The 16,140-nt window shown below is 45.8% G+C and overlaps 8 protein-coding genes across 8 annotated transcripts; 2 read left to right on the top strand and 6 right to left on the bottom strand.

Moving 5' to 3' along the window:
• Nucleotides 1-1,130: 1,130 nt before the first annotated feature.
• On the top strand, nt 1,131-1,604 carry N7478_002785 (aegerolysin family protein; the record flags this gene model as incomplete). Its single annotated transcript, XM_056918999.1, has 2 exons — nt 1,131-1,219; nt 1,286-1,604. The coding sequence occupies 2 exons, from the start codon at nt 1,131-1,133 to the stop codon at nt 1,602-1,604; spliced, it is 408 nt and encodes a 135-aa protein (XP_056782157.1).
• A 358-nt stretch (nt 1,605-1,962) lies between these two features.
• On the bottom strand, nt 1,963-2,864 carry N7478_002784 (type 1 glutamine amidotransferase domain-containing protein; the record flags this gene model as incomplete). Its single annotated transcript, XM_056918998.1, has 3 exons — nt 1,963-2,351; nt 2,424-2,661; nt 2,790-2,864. 3 exons carry the CDS (start codon nt 2,862-2,864, stop codon nt 1,963-1,965), a joined length of 702 nt encoding a protein of 233 aa, XP_056782156.1.
• Nucleotides 2,865-3,469: 605 nt separating this feature from the next.
• Nucleotides 3,470-4,027, bottom strand: N7478_002783 (uncharacterized protein; the record flags this gene model as incomplete). Its single annotated transcript, XM_056918997.1, has 1 exon — nt 3,470-4,027. One exon carries the CDS (start codon nt 4,025-4,027, stop codon nt 3,470-3,472), a length of 558 nt encoding a protein of 185 aa, XP_056782155.1.
• A 506-nt stretch (nt 4,028-4,533) lies between these two features.
• N7478_002782 (alpha/beta hydrolase) lies at nt 4,534-5,303 on the bottom strand (the record flags this gene model as incomplete). Its single annotated transcript, XM_056918996.1, has 2 exons — nt 4,534-5,213; nt 5,282-5,303. 2 exons carry the CDS (start codon nt 5,301-5,303, stop codon nt 4,534-4,536), a joined length of 702 nt encoding a protein of 233 aa, XP_056782154.1.
• A 463-nt stretch (nt 5,304-5,766) lies between these two features.
• N7478_002781 (Male sterility NAD-binding) lies at nt 5,767-7,200 on the bottom strand (the record flags this gene model as incomplete). Its single annotated transcript, XM_056918995.1, has 2 exons — nt 5,767-7,018; nt 7,067-7,200. The coding sequence occupies 2 exons, from the start codon at nt 7,198-7,200 to the stop codon at nt 5,767-5,769; spliced, it is 1,386 nt and encodes a 461-aa protein (XP_056782153.1).
• A 1,545-nt stretch (nt 7,201-8,745) lies between these two features.
• N7478_002780 (uncharacterized protein) lies at nt 8,746-9,443 on the top strand (the record flags this gene model as incomplete). Its single annotated transcript, XM_056918994.1, has 2 exons — nt 8,746-8,822; nt 8,858-9,443. The coding sequence occupies 2 exons, from the start codon at nt 8,746-8,748 to the stop codon at nt 9,441-9,443; spliced, it is 663 nt and encodes a 220-aa protein (XP_056782152.1).
• Nucleotides 9,444-11,312: 1,869 nt separating this feature from the next.
• Nucleotides 11,313-12,990, bottom strand: N7478_002779 (putative carboxylesterase; the record flags this gene model as incomplete). Its single annotated transcript, XM_056918993.1, has 2 exons — nt 11,313-11,570; nt 11,632-12,990. The coding sequence occupies 2 exons, from the start codon at nt 12,988-12,990 to the stop codon at nt 11,313-11,315; spliced, it is 1,617 nt and encodes a 538-aa protein (XP_056782151.1).
• Nucleotides 12,991-13,605: 615 nt separating this feature from the next.
• Nucleotides 13,606-15,641, bottom strand: N7478_002778 (SET domain-containing protein; the record flags this gene model as incomplete). The annotated part of the gene is made up of 2 exons (XM_056918992.1): nt 13,606-15,459; nt 15,528-15,641. 2 exons carry the CDS (start codon nt 15,639-15,641, stop codon nt 13,606-13,608), a joined length of 1,968 nt encoding a protein of 655 aa, XP_056782150.1.
• Nucleotides 15,642-16,140: the final 499 nt, after the last annotated feature.

Below are 16,140 nucleotides of genomic sequence, written 5' to 3'. Positions count from 1 at the left end.
TGGGAATTGCAGATGAACCTGGCGCTAAAAAAGCTTATAATGATAATATTATTTGGCTTTGGCATTCATTGACTTGAATGACCATTTTGGGGGAAATTTATTGGGTGGAAGTCTGTCAAAATGATATCCTCTTCAACAAGAAGGGGGAAAGCAGGGAAAAAAAAAGAAAGGCCCGAGCCCGGGATTGAACCGGGGACCTCGCGCAGTTATTGCATAGAGTTGACCCTAAGCGCGAATCATACCACTAGACCACCCGGGCGGTGTGTATATGGTTGGTAAATTGTGACATTATGACCCTTCAGCAAGGATTCAGCGGGGATCGTCTATGAGACTTGGCTCGGAGCCTCTTTACCTCTATACACCATGAATGCACAAGTGTAGATAGATCGGTAAAGACTTGATAAAAATAAAACTTCAGACATGGTCTGATGCGGCACTGGCTGCTCAGTGTTCCTGGGGTTGAAGGGAGAGGTGGATTCTGGATTCTGGGGAAGATAGTGTTGACTCATTATCAAGGGCGCCTCAATAGGCACAAAAATGAGCAGTGGCAACATTTACAGACTATCAATGCGGGGTCTATGTAGCTTTATTTGACTAGGCACTCATGCAGCATTGACCAGAAAGTAGCCAAACAAAGCCCGATAGCATAGCTCACCAGGCTAGGTGGCGACATCCGAGTTCGATCACCTTGAGTGGTGCTCTCTACCAATCCCCACGCACATTCCTTACCCGATCCATCCGCACACAGCGTACGCGTATATTAATTGAGTCTCTTGTACTAGGATTGGTTACCCAAAACACCCCACATAGCACACGCGCTTGCGACAGTACTAACAAGGTTGACAAAGGGATCCCCGCAAACCTTACATAGGTGGAAAATGCCGCTGGTTCCACGGATCAACGTCTGAAGACCAATCATCGCATACAACCGCATTCATTATGACCACGGCATCGCAATGTGAATTACGTCGTCGAGTCATCAGTCACGAGTAAACCCCCGCATTGTGCTCATGTGGGGTAGAGCGTATAAAACCCCCAGGATTCTCACTCCGCGTTCAAAACCCAATTGCATACCTCCCAAGCAAGCAGAAGCACAAGCACAAGCACACACAATCATCAAATTCGTCAAGATGGACAAGTACAACTCCCAATGGGTCTCGTTCCATATTCGAGACCACCTCAAGAACGAGGTTACTGTCCAGAACACCGTCATTGAAGGGTATCTCTTACTCCCATCTTTTAAGTTTTTCCAGTAGTTTGTTTCATTTATACTAATTTCTTGTAGCGGTGACTTCTGGGACCCAAATAACCGCCGTCGATCGATGAGCGAGGAAGAAATCGATGAGCTCACCATCAAATCTGATGGTGTTGGCGAAATCAATGCCAGTAGCCGTCGTGGTAGCGAGGGTCGACTGGACCTTTTTCATGGAGCTGAAAAGATCTGTGAGCTCCACTGGGAGAATAGAGGTGGAGAGTATGTCAATCTTGTCGAGACGATTGACAGCAGTGACAAGTATAGAGTCGAGTATGGGGGATGGAGCTCCGGGGAGGGTCCCTTGGGTCATGTTTATGTGGATATCACGGAATCGAAGAAACAGCGCTAGAATCGCATTAGAAAGGGATGTGACTACTTTATCCATCCCATTTACCTCGATATGAAGTCAATGAAATTTTGTTTTTAATTTAACTCGAGCCTTTGGAAACGAGTGACAAGCACAGCACTGTAGGATACGATTGATGTTGCAATTAAGATTGTACGATTGACTCTTATGCTGGTCGCCTTTCTCGGGCATTGGTACTTTATTAATGAAATAACAGAATGGATGATCGAATATAAAGGATTAATTTCTTGGAGATGTTCAAGCGTTTTTATTTCTCAATATTCATTTACACATACTTCATAAATATTTCAACAGTGCGTATCAACAAGCACCGTCACGATACGTTTTCAAAAAAGGACATTTACAGTCCCAAAGCGGCAAGGATAGCCTCACCAACACCAGTAGCAGAGGCAGGGTTCTGCCCAGTGATAAGAGCACCACCGAAGCCAGCGACCCTGGAGGAAACAACCTTAGGGCCCCAAGGCTCATCAGCCTTAACATAGCTACCTGCCTTCCTCTGCAGTTCAGTCTCCAACATGAAAGGCATGAAAGAAGAGAGCTGCACTTGATCCTCCTCAAGGTTGGAGAATCCAGTCACCTCGGCACCGGCCAGAAGAGACTCGCCAGAAGGCAGGGTCGCATTGACGAAGACGGCGGGACCGTGACAGACAGCCGCGACAGGCTTCCTGGCAGCAGCGAAGGTTTGAATAAGTTTGAGGGATTCAGGATCTTGGGCAAGGTCGAACATGGCTAAAAATCAAGAAATGTTAGCCCAATCTAGCTTGGTGAGTGATGACGTCATGGATGAGTTGTGAGACGTACGACCATGGCCGCCAACGTAGAAGATGGCATCGAACTCATCAGCGCGGGGGATGATATCGGAGAGCTTCTCGGTGTTCTTCCACAGAGACTCGTTGTTCTTCAGGAATGCTTGAGAGGAAGGGTCGGATGCGAACATCTGCACTGAGCCCGGGTCGAGAGGGGCAACGCCGCCCAAGGGCGAGGCGATGGTGAGGTTGGTCTTCTTGGACAGAACATCGTAGGGGTGAGCGAACTCGGGCTATTAATCAATCAATTAGCATTGGACTCTCTTCAAGTGCAAGTCCTAAGTATGGTGCTCCCAAATATGAAGTGTATAAACCTTATATTTGGTAGCTTACCGCTATGGAGGGGTTAATTGATGCATACCAAAAACCAGCCAGTGGGACCCTTGCCGGGGATTTCATCGTGGGAGGTGAGGACAACGAGGACGTTAGGGGCCATTGTGATGTGTGAGTTCGAGTGAGTTCGAGTAGAGAGATTGATGTAAGTGTAAAAATTGAGAATCGGGCGTAGGAAGATTGCTATGAAGCTCTTAAATGTCTTGTTTTTCGTCATAGCCCCACTACCGAGGTCCCCTGCTCCACTGATCTTTGATTATCAATCCTGCACGCTTGCAGCCAACAGAGAGTGGGGCTTCTGCAGGGTTCTTCATCCTGCGATTAGGAAAAAAAAAATATCCGAGACGGAGGAAGTTACGCCGATTCATGATTTAGTCCAGTCAGAAGGGAGACTTTATTCTTCACGGGGCAACAAGCTTCCACCACACTTGAACCATAATCCCACACTACTATAGCGGGGCTGAGGGGCTAGCGTATTCTAATTGGGTTCCATGCATGAAGACTCGGGTTCTACCATCATTTTTATTATTTAACATTTGAACGAGGAAGCATGCACATGTGGTCACCGCTGTCGCAGGATGCAATATCCTAGACCTTTGGAATAGGAGATACTGCGAGAACCCTAAAATAATCGAGACAATGTAGTATGAAGGCGGCGCTGATTAATCACTTCAAGAATTTCAAAGCCCCACAACTATTGTCTTATAATTATGCTCGACCTGCTCGCCCCCTTTTCCCCATCATCACTGGCCCATCTGCGATTGACCCAGACTTCAGGACTTCCATTCCAAGGCGCTTCTCATATGACTCTTGACTTTTCAGCATCGAAGTTCGCAGCATTGCCCATCGTAAGTAAGGCAGAGGTTCCAACACCTCATCCAAACAGTCGATTATCCAACCTCCAAGTCCGAAGCCCTGATATTCGGGAAGGACATACAGGTCGGTGATATAAGCAAAAGTGATATTGTCCGTGATAAGGCGAGCAAATCCAATCTGCTCTAGATTATCACTCGGCGGGGATACTGAGTCACCGGAATTCAACCCAGAAGTGTTCTCGTTCGATGCAGTGTTGATTTTTCTGTAGAGACCAAAACAGAACGAACTGTCGATGATCTGTTGTAGGATCTCATCAGGGACAGCGTTGGCCCAGTATATGAGGTCCTGCTGGAAAGCACCATTGATCGCAGCGATGGAGAGAAATCTTTTATCAGTGGAGACTAAGAAGTTGTCGCGCTTCCAGGTGCGAGGTTGTGTAGGTAGCGACATGGTGAGACGGGTAGTATTTGTAGAATCGCAAGATGGACAGGATGGACAGGATAGACAGAATGTTTGATTCTGTTCAAATACAGGTGTGACCAGTGTGTTAAATTAAATTGGAGTCTATTTTTCATCAGCTATGTATGAAAATCTTCGGCCGATAGCCTTTTGTCGCTCTGACTCATTACCCTAGAAGCCAAGCCCTATGGCGGCACATTGATGCTACTGGCGGCAAAGCTAATAAGCCTAATAAGCCCACCCGTATCGCTATCTCTGGATATCTCGTATCATGTGGCTGATCAAGGTTAAAGTACAGTGGAGCCATACTAGTCTCACTACATAGCGCCTACCACCGCTAGCGGCTGAAGTGCCCATTCAATGGCTCTTGGTAAATTTGGAAAGCAAATTTTGCCATTTATCATGACTCCGTGGGAGATATCCAGGACTATGAGCAGAGTAATCTCTGTATGATCATTCACGCAAAGATTTTGTATTTACTACCGATAGTTTCTGGATCATGCCTTAAGTGTTGAACTGATAAAATATGCAATTGGAATGAGTTGTCGTTTTCCACTGGGAATAGTATGGCCACCCGGATGCCAAACAACAGTCGAATTCTCACAGATTTCGGTCAGTTTAGTTGAGGCTGTCTCATCCACCACGGTATCCATGCTTCCTAAGAGATGCAAGCTCGGTATTTGGATGGGTGGCTCATAAAATGCTCGGTAAGCAGGATTCGACGCAGCATAACCTGCAATTGAAACGAAGAACCGAAGCGGAGGATGATCAAGAGCCGCAAAGCTATTGGGATATAACAGGGCGTTGTCTTCTGCACGTGCAAATCCTTCTTTTCTATTCTCTTCAAGAAGCGAGGCGACCATAGCAGCTAATGCACCACCTTGGCTGAACCCAATTACACCGTCAAAGGGTCCAGACTCTTTCATAATTGTCGCAATGTAGGCCAAGGTCTCGTTTATTTTGGGGTAAAAATCATCAATTGTCTCGGGTTGCAGCCAGGTCCATGAGCCATGGCGATCTCGTAGATCTGAGGCTCCATCTTCAACCTCTCGGGCGAGTGGAGCTGTTGGGTAAATAAACTCTGTATCTTTGGACGCGACTGGCCCCAAGGCTTGCTTGACTAGCTTCTCTAGCCCTTGGATCTTTGCTCGAAACAGTTCACCCGATTGACGGGATCCTAGAATGGGGAACAGTCAGCATTGAAAGTTTATACGCGTTGTATGAAGACTTTTATAGAGGTCTTACCGTGAAGCATCAAAATCTTCATTCTTTTGATTTACAGCTCGCCAGATTCATAAGGGGAAATGAGTCATGCTAGCATCGATATGAATGCAGGATGGCCCCCATTATGTAACTAGCGTGCAAGATAAAGATGACCCCGCACTCGCTGGTAAATCCCATGAACTTTTCTTATATTATTTTCATGATCCGAAACCTTGGAATGATTAACTGGACTTGGATATTCGTCATTTTTCTAGCTTTACTCAATAAAATAGGCCGGGGTAAAAGTGTTCGCTGATTCATTATACGCTTCTAATTCACGGCCATGAATCTGTTTAAGTCTCTATTTTGTCTGAATAAAAATATCCAGTCTCACAAGTCTCTCCACTTGACATCTCATTCAACTATTCGATAACAATTTATGTAGACACAACTTTCATTCTGGGTTTCCCGAAATAGTAGAAGAAAGAAAGATCTCCACATGTTTGAGTTTATAGTAGCCCATTTACCTAAAGCCTCTCATTGTCCTTGATATTGGGTAGCGGTGGAACTTCCGTTCTAGGTGTATCTCGTGCTGGAAAAAATGACTTGATAATGAACGACGGAATATGCTGCTTTTTGCCAAATACAAGCAGCATATCCTGAACAATAGCTCTCCTCTCTTCACTCGTTGGCTTATGTTCACTTGTAAAAAGGTCTAAATCTGACTTGTCACGCTGGCTGAGATTGGCGTATAGGCGCTCAGTTTTGGTATCCTCAAAGTCAAATGAAGTTCCTACCAACTTGAAAATTCGATTGGCAAGATGAAGTTCAGTCGAGTTCCAATCAGAAGATTTCCAAACTGGTTTGATTTCCCATGGAAATGGGCGCTCTTTCACAATCCTTGGCCATATGTATCCAAAAAGAGATAACCGCTCTCTTTTACCACTGACGGCATGAACCACTCCGCTGGTTCCACAAGCCAAATGTACAAGTAGCCGGTCAACGACAATGTCCACGGGGACCTCATCCAGTGTTGAGTTGTTCAGTGGATCAGAAGCACGAGATGCAAATTTGAAATGACGCCCAGGGGACATGAGGATGGCTGCTGCGAATCCTGCCGCGGGTACAGAATTTGCTCTTGCATACCCTGGAAATGGGCATCTTTTTGCCGGTGCGATGATAGATGGCTTCACGATAAGGAATTTTTCCAGGGCGTTTCTTTTCCAAAATTGTTCCAACAGAAGCCTCTCAGTCAAGTTCTTCGCATACCCATACGCCCATGGGAAATCAAAAGCCTCCCAGATATCGGTCGTATGGCACGTTCGTATGCTTTCCCATTCCTCTTTTGCCCCCTTTGTAGTGTTCTCAAATGATTCACTTGCGGGCTCTGAAAGACCTCGATCTGTATCAAAGGTATAAAAGCATTCTTTGACAAAAACGTCGTCTTCTTTCCCCAAGGCCCAGAGGTGAGAGTTGGAATAGGCAGTCGAGATAAAAACGAATCTTTGCAATTCCGGCATTTGCAAGGCGACGTTTGCCAGGAACATGGTTGGCGATATGACAAGCTCCGACATTCTTTTTAGATTAGCCACAAGATTGATCGGCGAGGCAGTGTGGACAACTATTTCGACAGTCTCCATGAGGCATTGCCAGTCGTAATCTGAGAGCCCGAGGTTGGGCGACTTGAGATTTCCACTGACAATAGTAATTCGAGGGTTTTGGATAAGCGAGTCGGCTATGGCGTCTGACAACAAATCGGCCCATGTGTTCCGAGCTTTTCTGCTGGAGTTCAGTAATGTATTCAAATATTGCGCACAAAGTACTCACTGTTGACTACCTCTCAAAAGAAGAAAGACACGTCGTGGCGTGGCCTGAGACAGGATCCTGTATAAGATTGAAGTTCCTACAAAGCCAGTACCTCCAGTAAGAAGAATAGTCTTGTCGTTATAAAACCCCCACATTGTTGTCAATTTTGATTGTTTTAGTAACATTCAATATATTGAAAATCATATCTCTACTAAGATCATTGCTATGATTTGACTGGCAACTGTTCAGAATTTATACTCCAGCCCCAACGGACGTTATGCCGAGCTCTATAATTCAGGATATTTAAGATTCAATGTTATACAGTTTTTTTGACATCCCAACATTCCCTGACCCCGGGAATCCTCCCCCCAGAAACTTATTCAAATACCGAATCTTGATGCTGTGTAACCCCAACTCCATGATCGACAGCCGATCCTTCGCATTATTATTCGTTGCATTTTGCTTTCTAATTCGGTCCTGGTCAATGCACCAGGTACGTCTTGCTCTAAACGAGCCGAATGAAGAAGCATAAGAATTTCATTGGGCCTATGATAAAGGAACGTAGGAACACTGCCTACTTTTACAGGTGCCACGCACACCCCGACGCTTTCAAGGTATCCACATTTCCAGATTAAGATTCCCAGAAGCTCAGATTGCCTGAACAGTTGGATAAAATAGCGATCGTGGAAACTCATGACACAAATTATATGTAGAGTTCCATTTTAAGTTATATGAGCCTAAAACAGAAGCATCCGAAGTCATGCAGACCTATTCAAGAAATGATCCTGTATATCAGATGGCTCTCGAAGTCTCCTTCATTAAACACAGTTCTTCTGTGTAGCCATAGTACTAAGCGGTACCTTGACAGTTCAATATGTTAACTTGTGAAGATATGAAGAACGGCCGAGGTACCTTCCATATATTGATGGCCAAAGTTCAGCCTCTAATCGTCGCAATATCGATGATTTCGTACGAACTTCATATCAAGAATGTTGCAGGCTACCTTTTGCGCTTTGCATCTGAAACTTGCATAATGGTCATATTTCCGAGAACTACTATTACATTATTATGGGTCTTATCTGATACTAGCATTGTTCAATTCTGTAGCATCTAAAAATATTACAATGAAACATATAGGGCAACAAATCTTATTAGAATAATTGAGAAATCTGTGAATATTATTGTTTCTTTGTTCTATTCATACAATTGGTTTACTCTCCCCACCTCAAAAGGCTTCAGAATAGGTTCTGTCGTGGCATATAATGACACAATGGAATAGTGTAACTGGAAAGAGAGGTTTTAACTGAGGTTTCATGTTCCAAAACAATCTATATTCTTTGTCTACATTCTTTTCTTATCCTCTAGCTTATTTACTCCGCCACATTACATTTATTTCTGCCACTATACCCTGCTGTGTCATCCCATTTGATCATCATTATCTATATCTATCATATCATGTATAAAGAGATTTGTATAGACGTTTCATAAAATGACCTATGTATAAACAATAATTTATACAATATCCTTCTTTGTCATATTATGCAATTCTGGCGTCGCAGGTGCTTATTAAAACCCTCGTCCCTCGAGTCTCTCACCAGTTCATCCAACATCAATCTTCACAATCGACTCTTCTAATAATCAGAATACAAATAAAGCAGAGTATCCACCCTTTCCCTAAAATTACTAAACTAATAGCAAAAATGGAGTACAAATACGGAGCAAATGAGTATGAGGGACAAGAGTTGGAACAATGGATGGGATCCGCCAACGCTCCCGGGTGCCGGATTGCTAGAATTGATTTGGAATAGGCAGATCTTCAGACACCCGATTGGTTAACAAGCTACAATCAGAAATTATTCCAATTGACTTCGTCAACTATGTGTCGGAGCTTGGTCTCCCGGCAGATACAGTTGCACTTGATGTTGCTCACTCCCCATACCGAACCGTGATGGTCAGGAAGACTGCGCGTGGCGAGGACATTGTCAAGTGGGTTGGCCAAATTGGTCAGGGTGTCATCTTCATGGATGTTATTGCTCGAAAAAATGCCAGTCCCGTGTATATCAGTGACTTGACAAAAGCTATCTATGAACGCGAATTTGACCTCGGGGCTTTGAGGTATGTTTTTGCTTCATGTGTTATGAACTTCAACACTGTCGATATTGTTATGGCTATTTGTCGATCTAACGGTCTGGGAAATCGTTTGACAGCCAACCAGACGTGGGAGGCCTCCTCGTCTGGGTACAGAGCTTTGCTTGGTAGCAAAGTTGGTAAGTCTGTTGGTAGATTTGTCCTGGGTGCTTACGGACAAGGGGTCAAGCGAATTGCACGCATTGCGGTCTATGCTACAGTTGTCGCGGGTGATTTTGATTTGCGATTTGATATCGAGGACGTTGTTTAGTTAATGTTCTAGTGCTTTGGGGGTGTCTTGTTGAATCTTATGATAGAGAGAAAGAGCCTACGGGGGATTGGCAACCCTGTTTACTGACTGGTTTTGATAAAATAAACCTTAATAATATGATAGGCATGGCAACTCTAGGGCTAAGGTATTGGATGAGTGGACCGACCAGAAACATCATCCTATTGTCAGATTATATGTTAGCTTGCTTCATAATCCTAGAAATTGCTAAATAGACTTACTTTATGAATGCCCATAATCCATGCCTATGTCGATGTATCTTGAAGACAACGACTAGCCATATTTGAACCATCGTACTTGTGAGGGCTATACCATAAAATGGTAATATGGGTGCTTCTTCCTGGGGCTGGAATACCGGCCAGAAAAAGACATTGGATGCTGTCAAAAATTTATCGAGGAATTTAAATCCAGTGTACTCGTAGTATAGTCCCCTAGGAAGGCCCGATAAAGATTTCTGCGCCGCTATGGAAGACAACATTTCGATGAAGCCATTCTGAAATAATAAATAATAGTTCATATATATGGTAAGTATAGCAATTGTGTATAGTGCTGTTACTGAGATATAAGATACTTTGATAGATGCTAGAGCTTTGGAATAACGTGCATGAATACGTCATTCCAAAGCTGAGGGAGAAGTAGAAAGGACAAGAAGGGAGGGCGGCGGTAGCCCTCGAGATAAGTTCTCGTGCCAGAGTGGCACGTGGTCAGAGATGCCTAAGACATACAGTGGCGTTAAACAAGTTCTCGTAACGCTAAAAATGCCAAGCCTCAGTAGGCCGGCGGTGCAAGGGCCGTAAGGCTGCTGCCGCCCTCTCTATAAACAACGCGTCGATTTAACGCGAGAAAATGGAGATGAATTGTCAGTACGACTACACAGAGAAAAGGGGTTAATACAAGAACAGAGCTTTTGAGATGGTTGATTGGTTGTACATAAAATACATAAAGTTCATTTAGGACAAAAGGACGAAATGACATGAATGAGTGCTGATACTGATTGGGACGAGTAATTGGGGGCCAGTAATTGGGGCCAGTAATGGGGGCGATGGTAGGTGGACACCTCACTATGTGAACATCTCCTTTAACCTGATTAGACAAGGCGCTATATAGTTATTACACGAGGAGTTTAGTTGAAATTAAAATGCTACTATTTAGACAGGAATTTTAGCCAAAATTATGATGTACTCGAAAGCGACTAGCCTGTAGCTTTGGCCCTTGGGAGCCGCATGTGACAATGTGGTCCGTGACCGTCAGCAATGGTGGCTACAGCACCACCGGGTAGATGTGGCACCAACACTTGAACTATGGCGACTTGAGCTCAATCGTATACTAACGCGAAAATCACCAAAGCTGCCTGTTGTACCCCACGATCAATCATTAGTATTCCATAATCTCAGATGCAGACTAATTAGGTAATTGGTCCGAGAGTAGGATCCCTACATATACATAACATAGCTCTCTCTCTCTACCCTTTTCCTCAACGTTGTTATTCGTTATTTTTCGCACCCTTTCTCCATCCAGGTAGAAACGTAGGCACCTCGTCACAGAAAGGAGATCAGGGGTAGAGTAACTATAATGGAATTAGTACATTTCGGAAGAGGGTTCAAGAAAGAATCTCTGTGTCCAAGTGGTGAAACTGATTTCGATATATACTGTAACAAATTAGCGGTTCAGCTTTAGATATTGAGTTAGCAGAAATTTCGGTTGTTAAAGAAAATCAAGGACATTCATTTTACGAGGAGTGCCAGATAACAAATTAAAAAGCATCAAAGACAGCCTTGTCATTATGTCTACTATTTAGCTTGGGAACATTGTTTATTGCCAAGATAATCTGTACGTATTGACTTATTCCGTTCAAATGGGAATATCTTTCCCAATGCTCTTCCAAAAGTTGCATCGTTTTTCCAGATGGGTCAAACGAGCAGTGCCAAAGCCATAATCAACGATAACAAATTCCTCTCCTGTTTCCTTTAACTCCGGTACGCCTGGCTCTGAAGAGTTGGTCAGTTTATGGGCATTGGGATCTCCGGTTTGAAAGAAACTAGCGAATGCCCCAGCGTATCCTTTGTAGACAACAGGGTTTGTTTTCTGGATCGAGTTGACGGTGTCCCACTGTTTTGATTTTCATCATTAAACGCTTTTATTGAGAGCTGAGAAGGTCCCAATGACTTACATAAATTGCATCGCTTCCATGCGTAGCTGGAGCGATCGAGTATTCACCAACGTAGCCCCGTTCAGGTGCCGCTGAAGCAACCCAGTAAGCTGGGCAAGAAAGAACCACATCTCGATAGATCAACCCAGCACGAATATATGTAGTGTTATACTCAGTAATCGTTTCAGTGCTTCCAACCACGGGATAGTACACATTCTGAACCTGCTCGATCTGCGTCCTCGACAATCCAGGCAAAAACCCAACAAGCCACTCGTGAAAGCTTGCTGCAGATGAGTTGTATCCACCTGTCAACTCCTCGTAGTCCAGTCCAGAAGGAATGAAATTTTGACCCTCGTGCGTATTGTACATTCCCCAGATGTAATCCGTATTCAAAGTTCCACTGCGCACAGCATCGGTCAGGGTATCATGTAAGAAATCACCGTCAATGACCGGGGCCCATGTGTATGAGCTAGTGGTATAGGTACTATCATCATCGATAATCAGACTCGCATCCCGGATGGTCTGTACATCAATTGATTTGAGACAATCAAGCGTCTCATGGTCATGACTAGAGCCCGCACACCCAGTCAAATTGGCAAGCTGGTTATAGATAGCTTCCGCTTCAGGCTCATCGTACCTGTACGACTTAGGCCAGAAAGGAGAGCTAGCAAGAGCCTTTGAAAACAGTTTTGGGTTTCCATTTCGTCCATTCGCCAGTACTTGCGCGACAACAGAACCCCCGCCCGCAGATTGTCCCCATATACTGACGTTCTTCGGGTTCCCGCCAAACCGGTCGATGTTGCTCTGTACCCATTTCAACGCGTATTGCTGATCCAACAGACCCGGATTCAGATCTGAGGTCGATGACTCCTTGATGCTTTTTCCGGGAAGAAAGCCGAAGGCGTTCGTGCGGTAGTTGGGGTATATTACGATGTAGTCGTTTAAAGTGCTTGCGTTGAGAACCGGGTATGAGTTCGGGGGGATGCCGAAGAGCGCGTCGCCCTCGATGAATGCGCCGCCGTAGAACACAACTAAGACAGGTCTTCTGGTATCTTCTGATTGAACCCATGGGCGTGAGTAAAGGCCCAGGTATAGACAGTCTTCGGACCCATTGACTGTGCGTTGGGGACACATATCGAATGTCTGGTCGGTGTCATAGATGCTGCTGTTCAGCTTCAACGGGGGCTGGGGTGCGCGGAATCTATTTTGGCCTGTTGGAGGAGCGGCAAAGGGGATTTTGCGAAAGTATGAGAGGTTGTACGTTGTGTCGTATTTGCCCTGTAAGGTGCCATAGTCCAGGTGGACTACGGGGTTCTCATAGGCATTTGCCGCGCCTATGAGAGCCAACAACAGGCATAAGAATGAATATATGGATATCATCGCTGTATAAAAAGAGATATCAATACAGTTTCAGTATCATCTAACAACAAGAATGAAACTGCCAATGGAAGTGGGGGGGTGCAGGTGCTGGGAACACGCGTGCTAAATACCTCATTTTGGCAAGTACGGCTCCCTGTAGATGGCAGGATTCAACCGGAGAAAAGGATAAAAGGATGCTGCGAAGCATTACGCCGAAAAGCTTGAGGTATCATCGGTCAAGCAGTGGGTAGTAGAAAACACTACATATCATCTCGCCTGTTATTGGTGCAGTTATTGTTGACAAAACCCTGGAGATCGCGGGGACAAAATGCGGGGATGACCACCCTCGGTGTTGATCGACCCGATAAGAAGTCTACATCAAATGACCGTAGATTGTAGAGCTCGCAGATTAGGTGTACTGTTCATTTATTATCGATATGTCCGTAATCCGATGTTTGTGAAGATAAATCCAGCCCCCGACTCCCCAATCGCCCATAACCACCATAACAAATTCAAGTCCCAGATGCACCTTGAACCATAAAAACACCAAATCAAATGCCTCAAAGGGAAAATTAATGTTACAAATGAACAGTTGGACTGTCAATCTTTCTCCTCTCTCATACATTCTATAACTCTTTACATCGTCAGTCGCAGCTCCCGGGTGAGGCGGCGGCTCGCACGCGTATTGCGACGAGGCTCCAGAATATCAATCGATTCTGAATCGGCTCGAGTATCCGAAAGTTCAGGAGTAGGGGTGATACCAAAACTGACACCGCGGTCTCGACGAGACACACGCGCACGCGCCTCGGATTCAGGAGAGAGGAATCGATGGATAGTGCGGTGATCCATCGCCCGGCTTTCACCATCATTGCTATCGTCTGTTTTTGGCCACTGGAATCCATACAGTTTGGAGTGTCGCTCGCAGCGAGGGCATTCGCGACGGGTCTGGTATGAATTTGATTGCACAAACCAAGAGTCACAGGTCTGGCATTCTACCCAGCGATCATACTTTTGAGCTAGAAGTCGAGCCGTTCTTGTGTAGTCTCCTGGAACTCGCGCCGTGGGCGTCTCTTCTTCAACGGAATTAACGACGTGCCATTTGCGTCGGCGCCCACGGGTCTTGGGTTTGTCGGAGGCTGTCTCGAGAGTTTCCTTCAGCTCAAGCGATTTTGTTTCGCTCGAAAGTATGGCCTCGCCCGACTGAATGGCAGGGATCTCAGTGATGCCGCCCCTGATTGTCTGCAGGAGTTCGTCAGTCTGGCTTTTGAGACCAGTCTCAGTAACCGAGGTAGGAACACTTGAAGTAGATGATCGCGGAGATTCAGCGGTTGTAGAGCCAGGTGATGGACAATTAGTGGGGCTCGCGGCCGGTGCATTGTTAGGTTCAATTGACTCGATTGGAATGACTGGGGCGTCGTTAATCGCAGAAAGGGCTGACCGGTCCGGTACCGGAGTGGTTGAGAGTGAACCAGCAGTCAGGTCAACAATTCCGGTAACATTGATCTCTTGCCTAAGCTTAGAATGACGATCAACCATGGTCGTGGTAGAAACCGCAATAGAACCAGAATCGGAAGCAGGCGTGGGAGGAAGGTCAGACTCTGGGGTTGTGGTGACCTCAGTAAGGGAGATCTCCTCTCGTAATTTAGAAACCTGGCGTTGGAACTTCGCTCGCTTGCGCGGGGTAGAACATAAGGAGGGTGGATCCTCCGTGTCCAGTTCGGAGTCAGCGTGGCGGCGTTTCTTGCTAGGCCCTTCTGTGGATGTGTCTCCGTCATTCAATGCTGGTGTAGATTCTTTGCTATTCGCATCCAAGTCCACATGTGGCTGGGGTGCCCAGCCATTACGGGCAGCGCGTTCGCAGGTCAAGCATAGACATTCACAATTGTCAATACCAAAGTAGTCCTCCCCATATGACACAGTAATTTCTTCCCCCTCGTAAATATTTCGAGTGGCCATTACGGACATTCCCTCGTTGCCTCGAGTGACTAGACGTCCATTGGCGTCACAGTCATGGTTGGCAAACCGAGCGGGACCGAGGAAGAACGAAGGGGTCTTCCGGCGACTGGACATGACCACACTGAAATCCCTTTCTCCCAGGTCGGTTTCCTCTTTTTTGGTCATGGAAACCAAGGTTCCCGCAAGAAATTTGATCTCCTGTCCGGCTTGAATGAACTTGCGAGCGCAAATAGCGGCCTCGTGTTGTGTAATGATGTACCGGTTGGTGGTGGTGACCTCGAACGGACAGTCAGGGTGATACATTTGAATATATTTGCGGAGATGACGACAGAACCATTCCTTTTCGCGAAAATTAGCCAGATTGGCCATGTATTTCCTCAGGCCTGGCAGTTGCAGTAGCTTGCTCTCCGCTGTCGGAATGTCTTTGGCAACGACTACATCATGAAGGAGAATGCGCCCTACGTCGTCATCGTGGATCCCGCGAGCCGGGCTGTATTTGATACGGTTCTTGCGTGTGGTGGTCCAGAAATGAGCCTGTATATCCTATCGTTAGTCGACTGATCAAATGATCAAATGATCAAATGGTGGTATGGGCTGCCTACGTGATCGACCAGCGCATCCGTTGCGACATCGTCATAACTGGCCAGGTTCATCAAGGTCAAGCGTTTACGGGACTCGGTCGCAGGAGAATTCGAGCGTGACTTCTTAGGTGCCATGACTGATCTGACACCGACCGGCCTAGAGACTGGAGTAAAGAACGGTATGTGCTCATGGAAAGACCAGGTTGGATTGCGCGGCGTCTAAGAGCACGCGGGCGAGGTGAGGACAGGGAAGAGAGGGGGGTGCGGGAGAAAGTCGTAAATGAACGAGAAATGGCGTCGGGGAAAGTGAATAAAGGAATGAGATACAATCAGAGCCCCAACATGACGACGAGTAAACTCATGGGGGCGCCAATTGGTGCTGAGAAGGCTATGCTCCCGTCGCAAGTCCAAGGGGAACCAGCACTTCTTTTCCCGCGTTCCAGGAACTCGGCCCGTGCTCGCCGCCTCTTTGACTCGCCCACATTTTCGAGGGGCCTTGCATACCATGTACTTCACTGAGATATAAAGAAAAAAAATATAATACATAAATATTAATCTTAAAAGACATCACTCATCTCTCCTGTGACATTCAAACATTTGTTTTCAATCATCTTCCAATCACACATCTCGACCT

The sequence above is a fragment of the Penicillium angulare genome, assembly GCF_028827245.1.
Source record: "Penicillium angulare strain IBT 27051 chromosome Unknown utg000003l_segment0_segment0, whole genome shotgun sequence".
NCBI classification, from domain to species: Eukaryota; Fungi; Ascomycota; class Eurotiomycetes; order Eurotiales; family Aspergillaceae; genus Penicillium; species Penicillium angulare.
This window is presented reverse-complemented; position numbering and strand designations above follow the sequence as displayed.